At 38.0% G+C, this 17,305-nt stretch overlaps 2 protein-coding genes across 12 annotated transcripts in view; one reads left to right on the forward strand and one right to left on the reverse strand.

Moving 5' to 3' along the window:
- Positions 1-17,305, forward strand: part of LOC136241735 (trafficking kinesin-binding protein 1-like) — a 40,784-nt gene that overhangs the window by 1,608 nt on the left and 21,871 nt on the right. For 6 of the 10 annotated variants that reach the window (XM_066033031.1, XM_066033025.1, XM_066033032.1 and 3 more), the window contains exons 2-10: positions 2,328-2,404; positions 2,454-2,492; positions 3,500-3,718; positions 10,074-10,340; positions 10,739-10,815; positions 10,864-10,902; positions 12,426-12,631; positions 15,254-15,414; positions 17,183-17,256. In XM_066033031.1, coding sequence (XP_065889103.1) covers positions 10,768-10,815; positions 10,864-10,902; positions 12,426-12,631; positions 15,254-15,414; positions 17,183-17,256 — 528 coding nt within the window. In that variant the 5' untranslated portion in view covers positions 2,328-2,404; positions 2,454-2,492; positions 3,500-3,718; positions 10,074-10,340; positions 10,739-10,767. Of the gene's footprint in view, positions 1-1,927; positions 2,001-2,327; positions 2,493-3,499; positions 3,719-7,643; positions 7,785-10,073; positions 10,341-10,738; positions 10,816-10,863; positions 10,903-12,425; positions 12,632-15,253; positions 15,415-17,182; positions 17,257-17,305 lie in introns of those variants that run through there. The other 4 variants (XM_066033027.1, XM_066033026.1, XM_066033029.1 and 1 more) reach the window with 4 other exon arrangements.
- LOC136241733 (carbohydrate sulfotransferase 14-like) lies at positions 186-7,617 on the reverse strand. Of its 2 annotated transcripts, XM_066033023.1 has the most exons (5): positions 7,440-7,617; positions 7,292-7,389; positions 6,120-7,247; positions 1,017-1,089; positions 188-722 (listed from the first exon to the last, which is right to left on the reverse strand). In XM_066033023.1, exons 1-3 carry the CDS (start codon positions 7,576-7,578, stop codon positions 6,312-6,314), a joined length of 1,173 nt encoding a protein of 390 aa, XP_065889095.1. In that variant the 5' UTR covers positions 7,579-7,617; the 3' UTR covers positions 188-722; positions 1,017-1,089; positions 6,120-6,311. The 2 variants fall into 2 exon arrangements, with proteins under 2 accessions (XP_065889094.1, XP_065889095.1); XM_066033022.1 differs by having other exon boundaries at positions 186-1,089.

Genomic DNA, 17,305 nt, shown 5'->3' on the forward strand with positions numbered 1-17,305 from the left:
ATAACTCACTTGTTCTTGCCTGTATCAAAGCGCTTTTTTGATTAACAGTTCTGACACTACTAAATGTTTGGGCAGCTGGCCCATGTAACTAGAGTTAACGCAAACAGATAATAAATATCTTACTTAGGTGATATAGTAAGAATATATTTATAAACAACACTTTTTGGGATATAATTTGACTGGCACTTCCATCTAAGAATTCCATAAATATGTAGAATTACACTAAATACAGAAAATTACTGAAATGCAATATTACGATAGTGCAACTGGAAGACGATATCAGAAATAAATATCCAGATATACGATAATATCATGAGCACTAATTGCAAATAAACGTTATCTTGAAAAGCTTCCAATGCAACTCATTTATTGTGTTGTCTTGTACCCATATCTGTTGCTTAGAGCTTGATATCTCCTTCCCTGGTTGAAATATGATCGATCAAAACAATTTCTCCAAAGGCGCCTGTACATTAGTACCTCAAATAATGCGGCCATCTTGTTCTCGTGACATCATTGTGGATAAAGTCCATTAGGGTGTAACTTAATTGACACATTTAGTTTATAGATTCAGCCTAATTATTTGAAACCTGTTTTATTCAATTCAGGATTTAGGAATGTATTTCTGAATTTTTCACTTTCTCAGTAAAGGATACAGATGGTAGATCACATGAGACAAATGTCCCTCCCCTTTCCACTTTCACTATATTCTCATCATCTCAAGACTACACAAAATGTATACAGAGAAGCTGTAATAATGTTAGCTTATTATAAGTTAGGTAATGTAGGGAGTCTAGGGACATCCCCCACAACCTACCACAAAATCAGTATTGTAATACTCTAATAGAACAGTCAACTAGTCTAATAGTACAGTGATTATCAAGTGATGGAGTAGTCAGTTACAAGAAGATCTTTAATATCAACACTGACCTCATTTACACCACTAAGATGTACTAATGTCTTACTGTAAAGTTAACACTATCACTGGACTAGTGTACTGTTCTCAGTGATCACCTGACCTGTGTGTCCCTAGCCAGCTCCAGGATCCACCACATGTAGTAGACCAGAAATATAACAGTCAATTGTAGTGGCCTAATAGACCAGTCAATAGTACACTCATTGCTATACTGTATGTGTGTGTCTTGTGTAGCCAGACCACTACTTTTCTTTTGTGTGGGGCGGAAAAAGTAGCCCCCACACAAAAGAAAAGTAGTAGTCTGGCTACGTGAGACTAGTCTCTGTGTGTGTAGTGTGTGTGTGTGTGTGTGTGTAGTGTGTGTGTGTGTGTGTGTGTGTGTGTGTGTGTGTGTGTGTGTCTGTGTCTGTGTGTGTGATAAGAATTCTCTGTTGTCCTGCCACAATGTCCTGACAAACCAAAATCGGCCGGACAATTGCCAAAATTGACTGTACATGAGATGAATGCCTAACATGTCTACTGTAGCATAGCAAATAAACATTATAGTGGTAAGACATCACATGCCTTACTGCAGCTGTTATGTGGTTAAAGTACACCAGTGGGTTGGCAATGGTACATTTATGGTCACTCCCTTGGGTTGTAAGAATGTATACTATCTCCTGGCAACCAAGTGAATGTTATTGTTGATAGCATGCCAGCTCAGCCCTTAGGCTCCTTCTTTATGCTTTGATGGGACACTGTGTCCGGACAAATTGCATTATGGTCAGACATCTATGCAATTTGACCGGATTTTGTCTGGTGTTCGGACGTTATCATAAGCTCTGGTGTGTGTGTGAATCAGTTACTATTCAACAATATCATTATCACCACTAGTGATGTATACACATCATTTAGACCAGTTAGTAACTCTATTACAATATCTCGTACATTCATATTGTAGTATACAACTAAACAACTGTTTTCCTAATCTTCTGTATCTTGACCTTGGTGTGGCCTTCCCCCTGGGACTGTCCCCCGTAATGAGACATCTCTTTGACCCGGCAAGCAGTGACTTAGTCAGACATTTGTCATGTCCCACACTTTGCAGGTAAACCATTCATCCATACAACACATATACACATGTTCATGAACATCAACATAACATGATGTGTTGTTCCATCACTATCTAAACTGGATCCTCACTAATACAAACTACAGTAATACTTGCTAATGTGAACAAGTGACTGTTCTATTAGAGTATTTTGTCAACAGGTGTATGTTCTATTAGAGTAGTTGTTCTGTATATAAATCAATAGGCTTTGATCAACCACACACCACATCAAATACATCACGTGATGTTTATCAGTCAACAGACACTGTTAACACCTTAACTGTTTACCTCAAGTCTGATTGACATTGTGTAATGTGTTGACAGATCAAAGACTGGCTGATGATCAAAGAGGCATGCCGAGACAACTTGATAATGTTACACTACACAACTTACTAGATGAGGTCGACAACATGATTGTTGGGGTACATTATTCCTTTTTTGTTGTTGTAGAGGGAAAGAGACTTACAACTGGCAGTTCAAATTGGTCGGGTGAGCTAGTGTGATGTCATCATGGTTGATTAGTATGTTGGTGTAGTTGATGTTGGTTGATCATGTGACATCATTGATCATGTGATCCAGTTAAACTATTTCAACATTGACACCTCCTAACCATACAGTATGATAGTACTGTACAAGTTTCTGGCCATAAAATACATGCCACTCAAATAATTTTTTGCATGTTTAAATTGCTTCAGTAAACAGTGAAGGAAGACTTGACATACACCAATGGACTCACCTCTTCAGGGAGAGTAAGAACTGTACCATGAAGCAAACATGAGTTACGGGTATTTGTTTACATTACGGTAAAACGTAACTGTATTATAGCCATTTCTAACAACCTTCTTGCTTAAAAGCATTAGTGTATTTAGGCCAAACCTATACCTTGATGAATACCCCAGTTCATGGTGAATATGATGACACAAGTCCCAACTCTGTAGCCTGTTACACCTGAGACTTATGATCAATTAAACAAGCACCTGTAATTTTTTTCCATATATATAGGCACTATACAAATTGATTGTTTTGCTCTTCTTGATATTTATCACTATAAATCCGAAAGCACTTACCAGATAAGACTGAAACAGCCCATTGGTGTTTCCCTCTATAAAACAGTCATAAAATGAAGTTAGAGGAAAATGCTAACAAGTTGGTCTTTCGCTCAGCTAGTCACATATACTAAACCCACAATTACATTTCCCACAATTACATTTCCCACAATTACATTCCCACAATTAAATATAACACTAAACCAACTCACTTGTGTACACCTGTTAAACCTGTTTGTTCACTTGGTGGTATAGTAACATACCTGTTAATCCTGTTTGTTCACTTGATGGTATTATAGCATACCTGTTAAACCTGTTTGTTCACTTGGTGGTATTGTAGCATACCTGTTAAACCTGTTTGTTCACTTGATGATATAGTAACATACCTTTTTCTTCACTTGATGGTATAGTAGCATACGTACCTGTTAAACTTGTTTGTTCACTTGATAGTGTAATGGCAGACCTTCTGCTGGAGCATAATTAAGATCTGGAGAATTATCTCAGGACAGCACAGAACAGCAGAGAAGCCCTACAACAACAGGCCGATCGGTTATGACATGATGTGTCTCTGAAGAAGCAGTTGCTACGACTTTACATTCGTCATGCCAACGAAGCTGACCTTACTGATAACCCGCCAAACCTGAATCATCACCCGTTCTTCAAAGACGAGTGAGTGTATGTTAGTAAACAAGTTGTGTATTGATAATGTAAGTTGACAATTTTCCAATTATTAGCACTTGTTAAGTAAGTGTACTCTGTACAGTTTGTGGAAGGCTTCCCAAGTCACATGGTGTAACAGGTTATCTTTTACGTTGATGGAATTATTATGGTCGTTACTTAGCCTGTGGCTTATTACTAGCACCTCAAGCATGCCCTTTGCTATTCTACACTCTTATGTTTAAAATAGAACTAGTCTGTCATTTTTCACCCAAAAGGCATGAAAATTTTGGATGAATCACTGTAGTAATTTTGCTAAAAAGAATGCTTGCAGTTTTTTGATAGCAACTTCGGGTGACAAATAGCATGGAAGTGAAAAGAAAGATTGGTGGAAATGTCAAACCGGAAGTTGAGTATCTGATGATTGAGAAGCTAAAAGACAAAAATGATAGTGCACAATAGTTTGTACTGTTTTGTATAGTGTATCATGAAAGTATCAAGGCTCTAGTGTGTACACTGTAAGACTAGTTCTAGTTTAAAGGGAAAAATTACAACTAGCATTCTACAGCAAATTAGCAGGACTAAAATATGTTCTAGTGTTAGTTTATATCCAGACAGAAAGTACAGTATATTTGCCAAACCATTTGTGAGTTATGGTAATTTCATGGGAGCCATACATGAACTGTACAGAGCACTCTAGATATCGATTGAACGCCTGCCTAACAACGTTGCTAGTAGCCGAACTAACTCTAGCTTTCAGCATTTCTGACCGAACTATAAGCGTGTCTTCTTGGGATTAGACAACTGCATAGGCATTTCTTGCCAGGCCATTCATGAATACGGTGTTCCTGAATAGCACAAGTGCTAGCGATTCTTGCACTTTGATCATACCCCTTGGTAGTCAAGATACTCTAATACAGCAGTCATCCTAATAGAACAGTCATAGCTATATGTGACTGGATCTGCGAAAACCCGACACAATTGCTCAAGCCTAAATTTACAGTATAAAGCATTGAATACAATGGGTGAAATACTTGCGTATTATTGAAAAAACTCTGTAAATTTTTTGAACACCTCTTTCATAGTGAAGGAAGGGACTAACAATAAAACCCTAGATAGTATCCTATTTGCCTGCTCAAGAGGAGTTGGAAAATCTTTGTTTCGTTGCAGTAGACCCAAGGATACAGAAGACCCAAGGATACAGTAGACCCAAGGATACAGAAGTTATGAGCGTTTGTTTACGTCACGTCGAAGCGATTGTACGCGATCAATTTTTCTTCACAGATTTCACCTTTGTATGCAGTGAAGAAGGGTGAGTAAAGGAAAAATTTACCCAGTAATTGATTCCCCTGTTCATGGCGAACATGATGGTAAAAGTTGTAGCTCCGTACCTCAATTTTTTGGTAATTTACAACCGCTTTTGTAGGCGCCTGTAATATATTTTTCCTATACTTGCTGTACAAATCGATTTTTTTGTTATTGCCACTTTGTAGGGCTGTAACTCCTAAAGTTATTGGCATATGAGGCTGAAACTTTGCCAGAGAGTACACTTGGCTATGTAGATTATAAATATTTAATAAACAGGAATTTGAAAAATGCACGATTGTGTCTGGTTTTCGCAGATCCGGTCACATATGCTATAACAGTAACTAAATATGTATCTAATTGAAGTAGAATCAGAGCAACAAAAGGTAGTACAACAAGAGATGAATGAAGCATAGCTCAGTGGAAAATTCCCTATACGGTACTTTGGTATTGAACAAAATAATGTTATAACATGTCACTCTGGGTATTTTCTCACAGGTCAAGTTATGCTGCAGGCCTTAAATTAACGTGCGGTCAACGGACAAAATCTGCACAAATAGCACAATGTCTGCACATAATTAGTTTTGGGCGGACACCCATGTCCTTGCAAAACCAATAGTGGTACCATAAAAGCTGATGTGTGCATGTTTGTTTGTAGTGCTAACCAGGGCCCTGAGTGCTAACAATAACTGTCACTTGGTTGCTAGGAGATACTACTTTTTCCCAACCCAAGGATTTACCAATGCCACCTCCCCTTTGTGTACTGCTATCACCAGCAGCTGTTATGACCACAGTCTGGTGATATGTTGCAGCTATGTGGTTGTGTTTAACCTCAAAACTTTCAATGGAAACTCCCTATTCCAATTCCAGCAGTCTATACAAAGTGCTCCTCTAGCTCATGTCTGTACAATTTGATGCTATGTCTGTACATTTGTGAATATGTAAGGACATTTATCCTCAGCACCTTAAAAATTAAATTAAGGCCTGTGCTGTAATACCATCATTCATCTCTTGTTTTACTACTTTTATCACTAGATCCCTACTTTAATTTTATATTAATAATTACTAGTTCAACCTCCAGACAGTAACAAGCTCACACATAACGCACCTTTTGCAGTTACTATACATCACCTTGTCATCACCTATCATCTTCAATACTTGTCTTCTTCATGTGAGGAAATCATACCATGATGTAATATGACATCGTTCATTAAGACTTGTGTCTATAGATACCACATATACATGAATAGATAGCCACATTAACAATGATATTAATAATAGGGGATGGTGACCACACCCCTTACTGATCTATCATGTCCTCCACCGGAGGCTCACATGAGTCAGCAGTGAGATTGAGATACTTTAATAAGGTACAATAGGTTTTTACTCCAATCAGTGGTATGTGCATGTCCCTCTCCTCAGGATAAATGTGGTAGTAAAACTCCATCTCAGAATGAGCAAACTGGTACACCATCTTCTTCTCAGACTCACTCAACTTAGCATAGTACTTTGGCATGAGAGAGCCGGTGTCATGGTGGGCCAGCTGGTTCCTGAAGGAATCCTGAGGAATGTTAAACTTTTCAAACAGTCGGTCAAATTCTGCAGGCATCAGTTTGAGGTTAGCATAGAAGTCATAATGGAAGACACAAGGATGACATATGTATTGTAGTGGTCTGAAGTGAGGATCCAAGTCATAGTAACTATGGGAACCCAAGTAGTGGATGAACTCGTTGAATGTGGGGAACACTTTAAGTGTACGACCACTTCTCTCCCATTTAGTGTACATGTCTGGTCTGTTTATTTTGATCATTTCTATCTTGGCTTCATCAAAAACTCCTGAGATGTTCTTAGAAATTGGATGGTGCTCAAATTTGTTGTGATAAGCTGATAGAATTCTCTCTAGAGGATTTCGTGTCATCACAAACTTGAAATAGCTGTCCAGTTTCTTCTTCCTTTCTGCTGGTGACATCTTTAGCATGTTGTAATTCTGAGCATACAGATCTCGATCATGGGTTAACTTTTCAAATACAGCCTCAGGGGAAATGGCCTTATTTAGAGCAGCAAACATAACACGTATGTTAGTACTGGCTAGTTTTGGTGCTATACAAAACATGATCTTCCTCTCTCGATCAATGAGCAAGTGTTTGAGGGCTTCCTTAGCAAAGTGTCCATCATTAGGCATAGCATCTGGTGAGTGATATTGCTCACAATATTTCTCTACCTCTCTTTTCTGAAACTATACGGAGCATGCGTAGTAGGGATGAACAAACAGTAACTTACTTCTCCGCGTTTGTCAATATCCGGAGATAAGCTTATCGGCAAATCTACGTCCTTTATTGTTACATCACGTGATTCTCTGTCACTGGTGACAATTTTACCTAGTATAATTGATTACAGTAACACAGTGTAGTTTGTGTAAGAAACTTACTAGCCACATAACCGCCATCTTCATATCGATAAATTCCCACGAAACTTGGTCCGATATGATCCAACAAAGTAACAGCGGACAATACGATAACAACCAACCCTACTAATACTAGTAATACCCGCCTCTTGCTACAAAGCATTGATACTTCTTCATTAACTAAGATGGATTTAAAAATACCTAAAAAGCTAGATTTCAAAATACGGAAGACAGTCTTTAGCTAAATACTTTTAAATAGGTTGATTAGAGATTTTGTTTTGCAATGTTGAGATAGCGGTTCTGAGCTTCTTAAGTTCCTGGCGAACTGGCTAAGAATATTAAACTAGTAAGTGACTATAGATAAATAAGGTATAGTAATTATGGTACATGTTTAAATGTCTTCATAAGTTGAGCGAAGAGGTAGCGTACTAAGAATTTGAAAGTAAGAGAACCATCTCTTTCTTCATGACTATACAGGTGAATTAGTAGTGACAGGTGTAAAACTGAAGCACTGGGCGTGGTCCATGAATATCTTGTAAATGGTACTAATTTTATAATGTAAATGTCACCCCAAGTGTCACCCGTATTATACACAGGTGACATCTGACAACACCATTGACATAACCATTGATGAATGTTAGTTACCTTATGATGTCAATTGATGTCATTGTCTGGACATGTACTAATCATGACTGGTTGTATTACTAGTCTTACCAGACCATAGTGGGTTTGACTAGATGGTCCGAAGTTTGGTGTATTACTTGTAGCAAGAGTTCATAATACTGAGAACAGTATCCTACTCTCACCCCTGTAGAAGGGTGTTTCATAAAGTTATGACATAACATTTCCGTTTCTCTTTTGTATAAGTAATGATTAGTCTCGTGTGGCCAGACTGCTATTTCTTCGGGGGTGGCACATATCGATTAAAGATTTCAAGTGCCCATTTGAAAGATAAGCGCCACCCCGAAGAAATAGCAGTTTAGTCACACAAGACTAAGTAATGATGTCATTAATTGAACATAATATCGATCAATGCAGTGTCTAACGTCAGCATTTCTTACTGAATCCTTAACAATTGTGTAGCATTTCTTACCAGGCCATTCATGAATATAATTTTCCCGAGCATCGAGAGTGTAACAACTAGCTAATGATTCTTGCACTTTTTATAGCTGCTGGCACATCACAAACCATGACACCTTGTCGTTATGTCATATTCCCTTCTACAGGGTACAAGAGAGTAGGATATCCTCCTCAGTATATATTATGAACTCTTGTTATTAGTAGAATATTTATTCTTTGTGTGCTAGTTAATGTGATGGCTGAAGTGAAATCATGTTTCCTGTATGCTTACCGTATTGTCTGTTAGTGTGTCAGTATGGTGGCTGGTCGGTACTAACAACAGTTCATAATAAAAGAAGCCAGTTTAGCCTTACCATTACTAACTCACGAGTGTACCTGTTTGGAAAGTGTCATGGACAAATAAAGAGTACTGTCACCATGTAGCCAGAAAGCAGACCATCTATTATTCTAGTATGTTAGTACGTGATAATAGATGAATATCAACAATGAAGTACTTTAGCTGTTGTCTACTCTGTAACAGCAGAACAACCAACACTTGACTGTACAAATGCCAGTAGTGACGTCACACCTGCTCTATTGTGTAGAGATGTCATTTTAGACCGGAGGAGTGATAATTGCTACTTAGAGTATTGCCTTAATTGAATAGATCTGTTTGAAATTTCACGTGAGCCCTCAACAGAACTAGTGAAGGCAGGGACTCAGTAGATATTCCTGTAGGTTGTAGGGCTGGGAGATTATATTGATTGTGGGATTAATCGATTAATTCTTTTCTGCTACCCCTAAATTCCATTACTCATCCTGTTTCTATTAGCTTTGTCAGGGTGTTACACATGCCTGGAGTTGCAACACAATCAGACGTGTTACACACTGTTCTCTTCAAAGGTGTAAGAACACATGACACATTGAAAGTGTCACAAAGTCCATAAACTGTAATATTATATTTCATCACTAAAATACTATTAATGTTACAACAGTGTTAATTAGTTCCTCCGTATACTACCTTTTCACTGACATGATCACTTGCTTGCTGTTTCATGACCAGATTAGAGTGAGTGTTCGAGCTGAAGTGGTATTTGTTATCATCATCAAGATTCTGCAGAACTCGGTGTGGGGTGCCATTTATCCATTATGGTGTTTTGCTGCTCAGTTTAGTATTGTATTGGACTATAGCCTTTGTCTTCATATATAGTAATAATATCAGGTAAGGAGGGCTCAGGTGCTTGTTCATGAGCTAATTGTGGTGAGATGAAAGCAGTGTATACTTGTGTACTCTCATCACAAAATATGTAACCCAACAATGGCAAATATTGCTGTACTAATAACTTCAAGTACTTTTTTGATTATCAGAAAGTACTAGAAGAACACTTTATAGTGTTGTTACCATGGTGATACTAGAGAGTATTTTGACTTCCCATCCCTCATCTAAGGGAACTGTTAGAAAATTATACACACACACTACACACACACTCTACACACACACACACACACACACACACACACACACACACACACACACACACACACACTACACTACGCACGCTCTATACACATATAGTACACATCTTATTCCTCATACAGGTTATAGCTCCAGTTAATGTCACTATTGGACAGCTGACAACCTGGCTCAGTCATCAGTTGCCGAAGGTGACACTCCCAGTTCTCTATCTCGTGAGGTTCTGGGACCTGCAGTTGGTGCCGAGTGTAAACCAGAGAACACATCGTTCACTTCTACTGGAGAGGCAGAGTTGGGGTATTCCCCTCACCATCAGCAGCTGCCAACTGCTAGAGATCACAAGATCCTTCAAAAGAATATCACTGTTGCTAAGCAACTGCTGAGTGATTTGAGTATGTGGTCTTAAGTAGTCATAAATGTCTATTATTGTGGTATAGTGATATGGCTCTTACTGTTTTATTGTTCTAGTATGGTGAATGGTACACTAATGTGTGTGCAACCAGCTGTGTACTACGCACATATGCATGCACTCACTCACTCATGCATGCACAAACACTACACAACACACACTACACAACACACGCACACACACACACGCACACACACACGCACACACACACACACTACACTACATCAAAGCCATCACATAAATTATGAGTTTTGGTCAACCACACACCACATCAAATTCATCACGTGATGTTTATCAGTCAACAGAAATTGTTAACACCGTAATTAACACACACTAACTGTTTACCTCAAGTTTGATTGACACTTTGTAATGTGTTAACAGATCAAAGACTGGCTGATGATCAAGGAGACATGCTGAGACAACTTGATAATGTTACACTACACAACTTACTAGATGAGGTTGGCAACATGATTGTTGGGGTACATTATTCATTTGTGTTGTTGTAGAGGGAAAGAGACTTACAACTGGCAGCTCAAATTGGTCAGGTGAGCTAGTGTAATGTCATCATGGTTGATTAGTATGCGATAATTATAATTTGAACTTCAAAAATGAATTGATTTGATTGAACAAAATCTTGTGCACGTGATTTTCGCTTGTTTTGTCACGCAAGGTCTCTTAGAACCGCAGTAGTTGATGTTGAATCAGTGGAGGTTGATCATGTGACATCATTGATCACGTGACATCATTGATCATGTGATCTCAAAATGTATTAAACTATTTCAACATTGACACCTCCTATCCACACAGTATGATAGTACTGTAGAAGGCTTGAGCTTTTGTAAAAATATCACCCTAAAACCAGCTACCTCACAATACCTTCATGACATCCTGGCAGTATTGGTTAGGTATAACCAAGCCCAAAAGTGCCTTTGGTATGACCTGACCTTCCAATAGGTAGCTACAAAAAATAAAGTAGATCTCTTTGGTGTAGGCTCTACAAGATATGGGAGACTGTGGATAATTTTCAAAGTGTTTTTGTTTTTGGATATTTCAAAGAAGCCTTATATTTTCATGTCCATTTATCACCAAAAATAAACTACCACAAGTAAAAGTGACCTGCCATCATGTGATCCACTGTTTTGGTGATTCACTCATGTATTCCAGTTTAAACTCAGTAGTAATGTTTCTATTGGTTAAATATTGTGTCAATAGCCAGTAAACAGCTAATTCAGGGTTCACAGAAATTGATGCTGTCTGCTGTTCTGTATAAATACAATCAAGCTGGTGGTTGATTAGCATTTACTCCACTCATGACTTCCCCAATATTCTCTTCAGTACACTGGGGTGGGGATAAGTTGGTATTTACAAGCATGTATGTAACTTCATAATTTGTGGCACTAATTTCCATTTATTTGAAATCCACCCGAGCTTTGAAATATACAACTTCACTGATGCAGAACTCACACACACATCCTTAGCTTGGTCACCTCCTTGTGGTCTAGACCCTCTGACCCCCAATGGTGTCAGGTAATGATATGAGTGTTCAGAGATGTGAAAATATTGGAATACATATTAAACCCACAATTACATCTCCCATACCACTACTCTAATATACATACGTACACTATTGAAATACTCTAATACTAAACTTTTTGTTGCCAACTCATTTGTGTACACCTGTTAAACCTGTTTGTTCACTTGGTGTAGTAGCATACCCGTTTGTTCACTTGGTGAATAGTATAGTGGCATATGTGCCTAACCTGTTTTTGTCACTTGATGATGTAGTAGCAATACCTGTTCGTTCACTTGGTGGTATAGTAGCATACCTGTTTAACCTGTTTTTGTCGATTGATTGTATAGTTGCATACCTAAACCTGTTTTTGTCGATTGTGATGGTGTAGTGGCATAGCTGTTAAACCTGTTTGTTCACTTGATGGTATAGTAGCATACCTGTTAAACCTGTTTTTGTCACTTGATAAACCTGTTTTTGTCACTTGCATAGCTGTTAAACCTGTTTGTTTACTTGATGGTATAATGGCTTGCCTAGCTGTCAGTGTTCATGTTACAGGCACTACTGAAGCGTAATGAAGATCTGGAGAGTTGTCTCAGGACGGCACAGAACAGCAGAGAAGCCCTACAACAACAGGCTGATCAGTTACGACACGATGTCTCTCTGAAGGAGCAGCTACTACGACTTTACATTCGTCATGCCAACGAAGCTGACCTTACTGATAACCCACCAAACCTGAATCATCACCCGTTCTTCGAAGATGAGTGAGTGTATGTTATAATGTAATTTGACGTAGATACCAATAAATTATCAGCACTTGTTAACCGTTAAACCCGCAGAGAACTTTTTGGTAATGCGTGTTTACACAATATGGGCACACATGGCAATACTAGGTGGGGTAACTTAATTCTTACAGTCTACAAACACACATAGATTAAAAGTGTGTTCACTGGGCTACTTGGAGAAGGTTAAATGAACACTGTAACTACAGTGGCTTACTTGTTATGAAGCAGTGAACAGTGACAAGTGGCATCTCTGTGTTTCAAAATTCTTGCCACGTGTTTAATTTTGATTGAGGGTTTACTCACGTGAGTCATATATGGCCTGATAGAAAATTTCACAATGAATAGAACACAAGGTGATAGGAGCTACTACCATCAAGTTATCGGCCATTTTATAAAGGTATGTAAAGGGTTTGCGTGTTTCCTACTGAAAAGTTATTTTCACAGCTACGTAGTTGGCCTCACCATTTAGCATTAGGGTAAAACTCTAGATATCATTTTAATCCTTGTTACATCACAAGTAGAATGATGTAAATTGCATAGCCATACGATGGACGCTTCGAAAGTTACAGTGCTTTGTGCATATTTATTAAGTTTAAATCCAGTTTTCTGGGATTATGAGTTAAGTAAACACAACAGAGTATATAGAGGCTACCCAGTAACACAGTGTGCTAACTGTTGTGTCCTCTAAAACATTTCTGACAATCATTTTCAATCATTATTATTATTGTTGGTAAAGTGGTTTACAAGCAATGGTGAAATGGTGTAAGTATCTATTGAATGGCTGGCCTCAACTTTTGTTAAATGGAGTTATCCAAGGAATGTGTTTTCTGTAAAAATCTCTGAGAGGGTTAAAAGCACTATGGTCAAGAAATGAAACATGATCATCAAGAAATAGCTGCAATGATGTCAATGTCAGTTAACACAGAATTATCATGTCATTAGTAGAAATATTGACATTTACATCATTGTGGCTGCATCTTTGATTTCACAACTTTTCCACTTTAGCTTGTAGGCTACACCATTGACTGTTTTGATGTACACAACAATTCTTTTTGTACTCTACTTGTAAGTTTCAAATTGGTTTATGGCTGGCTTTTGGGTTTATGATCAAACAGAATGGTAGTACTGTTTAAGTAGGCTAAAGTGACGTGTTCTACCTAAAATTCCGCTTTTAAAAATCATCCTAGAGATGTCTTACACAACAAAAATCACCTTTATCAAATTACAGTCAGCCGAATATAGAATTTAGGGGAAAAAAGGATCACTGAAACCCAAAATTTGGTCTGCCTGCCTGACCACAGTCACAAGGCTGGAGGCCAAACGAAGCAATGCACAGTCAACAGTTTACAAATAACAAAATCACCAGTGGCATGTGCCTTTGGGGTCCCGACGAGTATGTGCCTGCACTTTGTCTTTCCTTTTATCTTCAATCAGTCGTCTTCTTGTTGCCATATTGAGGCATTAATTTTCCATATCAACACTTTCCTTGAGTAACATATTTAGATGTCACAAAATTATTTAAAGTGTTTATACTACCCAGTAGATACCTGTAACTTAGTGATAGGTTGGAGACTACGCCCATTAACAATCTTGGTTGACCAAGTGTGGAGACCACACCTCTTAACCATCTATTCATTTTGAACATGATGACCTCACCCCTTTATTGATCTAGCTGTATTTAATGACAGTCACACATGTATAGCTGTATGCTGTAACAAAAACACAAATTAGTATATTATAAATTATATGAAGTTCAAATTATTTCTCAAATTCTTAATTGAGTGTTGGTCACAAACACTTGTTACTACTCATGTACTGAAATCATTTCTACAATTGTTAATCATCTACTGACCCTTATCCCTTCAAGTGAGACTATCCTAAGAGTACAAGTGTACAAAATCATTAAGTTCTATTAGTGATCATAGAAGTATAAAATAGTGTACCAAGGGAGGTTGCCTACACCTGAAGATATACTAGTGGACATCACTACTTCAGTCTAAATTCTTAATAATTGTTTTGTTTACATTTTGTAACATTATTATGACTGGTGGACATACTGCATTAGAACAGAAAGAATGGTGACAGGCTTATTGCTTTGTCTGAATGCTCCCCCCCAACTATCAATTACTGAAATATCGAAGTGGTCAATACTTTTCGTTTTCAGCTATGTTCAGTCTGTTACATTACAAATGAAGAACATGAGAAGGATCTCTGCAATCAATCCAGTCACAATAGAATATTTGGATAGTTCCCATCAAACATAGTGAAGCCATCACATGATGCTACCACAAATTGACACCTTGTGCTATCAGCAAAGATCAATGGGACACAAAGGAGGACGCAGGTAAGTCAATAAAGCGTGTACTGTGATATGCCAAAAGGCACCTGTTGGGCTGAAGCGACATCGAGCACTGAAAAAATCAAGCTTGTAGCCTTAGTCGTTATCGAGTTATGCTTGTCTGAAGGCATCAGTCAGTCAGTCAGTCAGTCAGTCAGTCAGTCAGTCAGTAGAATATTCCAGTAAAACAATTAAAACTTAGTAGCAACATTTTAGAAGTATTTCAGGTCGTTATAACTTTGTGTACACTCCTTGGTTGACAGGTCATCATCAGTGGAGTGGGCTAAACTACTCCAAGAAGAGTGTCAAGGATTACAAGACTCCAACAGGGAATTGAAGGAGGAGGCTGCTAGACTGAGGGAGGAAACTGCTTCTGTGGAGCAGAAGGAAAGAGAATTAGTGGCTGAGTGTTTACGACAACTAGGTCAGTTGTGTATAGCGTAAAGAGATGTTTCAAAACTGTTGTGATGTGTTAGACAATATCAACAATACAAACACTGTGATGGTTGTTGTGTGTATGTAGTTGCATAGCGGCTTTTCTTTTAGAAGAAAATTTTTGCGATTTTCATGGATTGGCAGCTATCCTTGCCCCTTAAAATTTGTAGCTTGATCAGAATGATATTGTTTGAGCATTACAAACACACACAAGATCTGAAGAAGTGAACATTTCCACCTCGAAATTTTGGGTGAATCAAAATTTCCTCCTCACAAATCCCTTATATGGTATATATCATCTTATTATAAGATATAGCAACAAGGTGATGTGTGTGACATCATATTACATTTTGACTGCTCTATTAGAGTATTGATCACACATTTCTCCTTGATCTGTAATCTTGATCACAAACTAGCTCCTTGATCTGTAATCTGATTTCCAATCTGTTAAAGACTTGATAGTTTGCTGAGGTCAACAAGAAAGTTAAACATGCTTTCTAAGCAGTTTTTTGTAGAAAGCATATACCATTAATAGTCGGATCTAAGCAAACATTTTCTGTTTAAGTATCAGTTACTAAGCTATTGTGATGATTATCAACCAGCCACGCCCATTATCATCGTAAGTGCTTAGTAAATTACAGGTAGGAGATCAAGACATAGTGTGTTGTCTAGCCCAAGCCACACCCCATGGATATATTGACAGAAAGAAAATACAATTTTCATACATATGTAGCTCTGTGATCTCTTATCTGATGACAATGAAATTTGTAGTAGAGTTGCTCACCTGGTACCAAATTTGAAGAAAATTTCCTCAGCCATTTCTGAGATACGAGTGACCAGTGTGTTGGTGTATTTTTCTTAGTTTTTTTAAAAGTCTCTTTCTCTTTTTTGTTGTGGTTTTGCACACTTTGCAAAAATTGCTATAAACACAAATGAGTTATCTGATCCACTGAAATTTAGCACACCTTATAAGGAGGTCCTAAAGCAAATTCTAGTATTGAGTTTAGTGCAAATCTGGTGAAAGCTTTAGGAGTTATGACCAATTTTTGTAAAGAAAGATTGATTTGTCATGCCTACAGGGTAAACTGCTTAAAGGAATAAGTTGAAAATTGGTTTGAAGATAGTAACCATTGTAGGAGTGTCTTTTGATGAGATGGAGATCACCCTGTAGAGAGTTCAACTACAAACAAGTCACCCTGTAGAGAGTTGAACTACACACAGGTCACCCTGTGCAGAGTTCAGCTACATTACAAGTTATCCTGTGGAGAGTTAACATGCTTATGGCCAACACATTTGTAAAGTGGAACTTGCTTCGTTCTCTCCTCTTATTATTTTCAGCCACTGGGGGTCTGGCTTGTGAAGCCATCATCTTCTACAAACATTTGGCTTCTCCTTTGTCCACCAAATGGGGGGAAAATTACTCTGTTACCCTGGGTTGGCTTTAGTGCTGTCTTTCTCTTTGATGTGATCTGCCATTGCCTGCATTTGCAGTGCTCGATCATCATTCCATTATTTTGTCAGAGCTCCACCTCTGATGGATACGGTTAGGGTGGAGTCTCATTTAATGGACTAATTTAATCTTTAATTTATTGTTTGTATAATAATTAATTTAGTTATATCAACATGCCCACAGGGTAAATAAACCAAGCACAGTACACACTAGTACCTTCACTGGCTCTCCTTGACTGTTGTCTGAAGACACTATCACAGTGTATCATCTTGTATCAATATCATTTGATGTGGTTGTGTTTACCCAGCTGAGTCCAATGATCGGATAAAGAGTGTTAGAGAAGAGTTGGATGTTAAAATTGAAGAGAACCTTAAACTGTCTGTAAGTGACTAGTGTATGCTTAGTGATATCTATTCTAGAAGAGGGTGGA

Source organism: Dysidea avara, chromosome 12, assembly GCF_963678975.1.
Source record: "Dysidea avara chromosome 12, odDysAvar1.4, whole genome shotgun sequence".
NCBI classification, from domain to species: domain Eukaryota; kingdom Metazoa; phylum Porifera; class Demospongiae; order Dictyoceratida; family Dysideidae; genus Dysidea; species Dysidea avara.

Coding starts and splice junctions, on each gene's coding strand:
- LOC136241733 (XM_066033022.1), bottom strand. CDS start 7,578: ATGCTTTGTAGCAAGAGGCGGGTATTACTAGTATTAGTAGGGTTGGTT. Junction 7,390..7,439: donor AGATGGCGGTTATGTGGCTA/GTAAGTTTCTTA, acceptor CAATTATACTAG/GTAAAATTGTCACCAGTGAC. Junction 7,248..7,291: donor ATATTGACAAACGCGGAGAA/GTAAGTTACTGT, acceptor TGCTCCGTATAG/TTTCAGAAAAGAGAGGTAGA.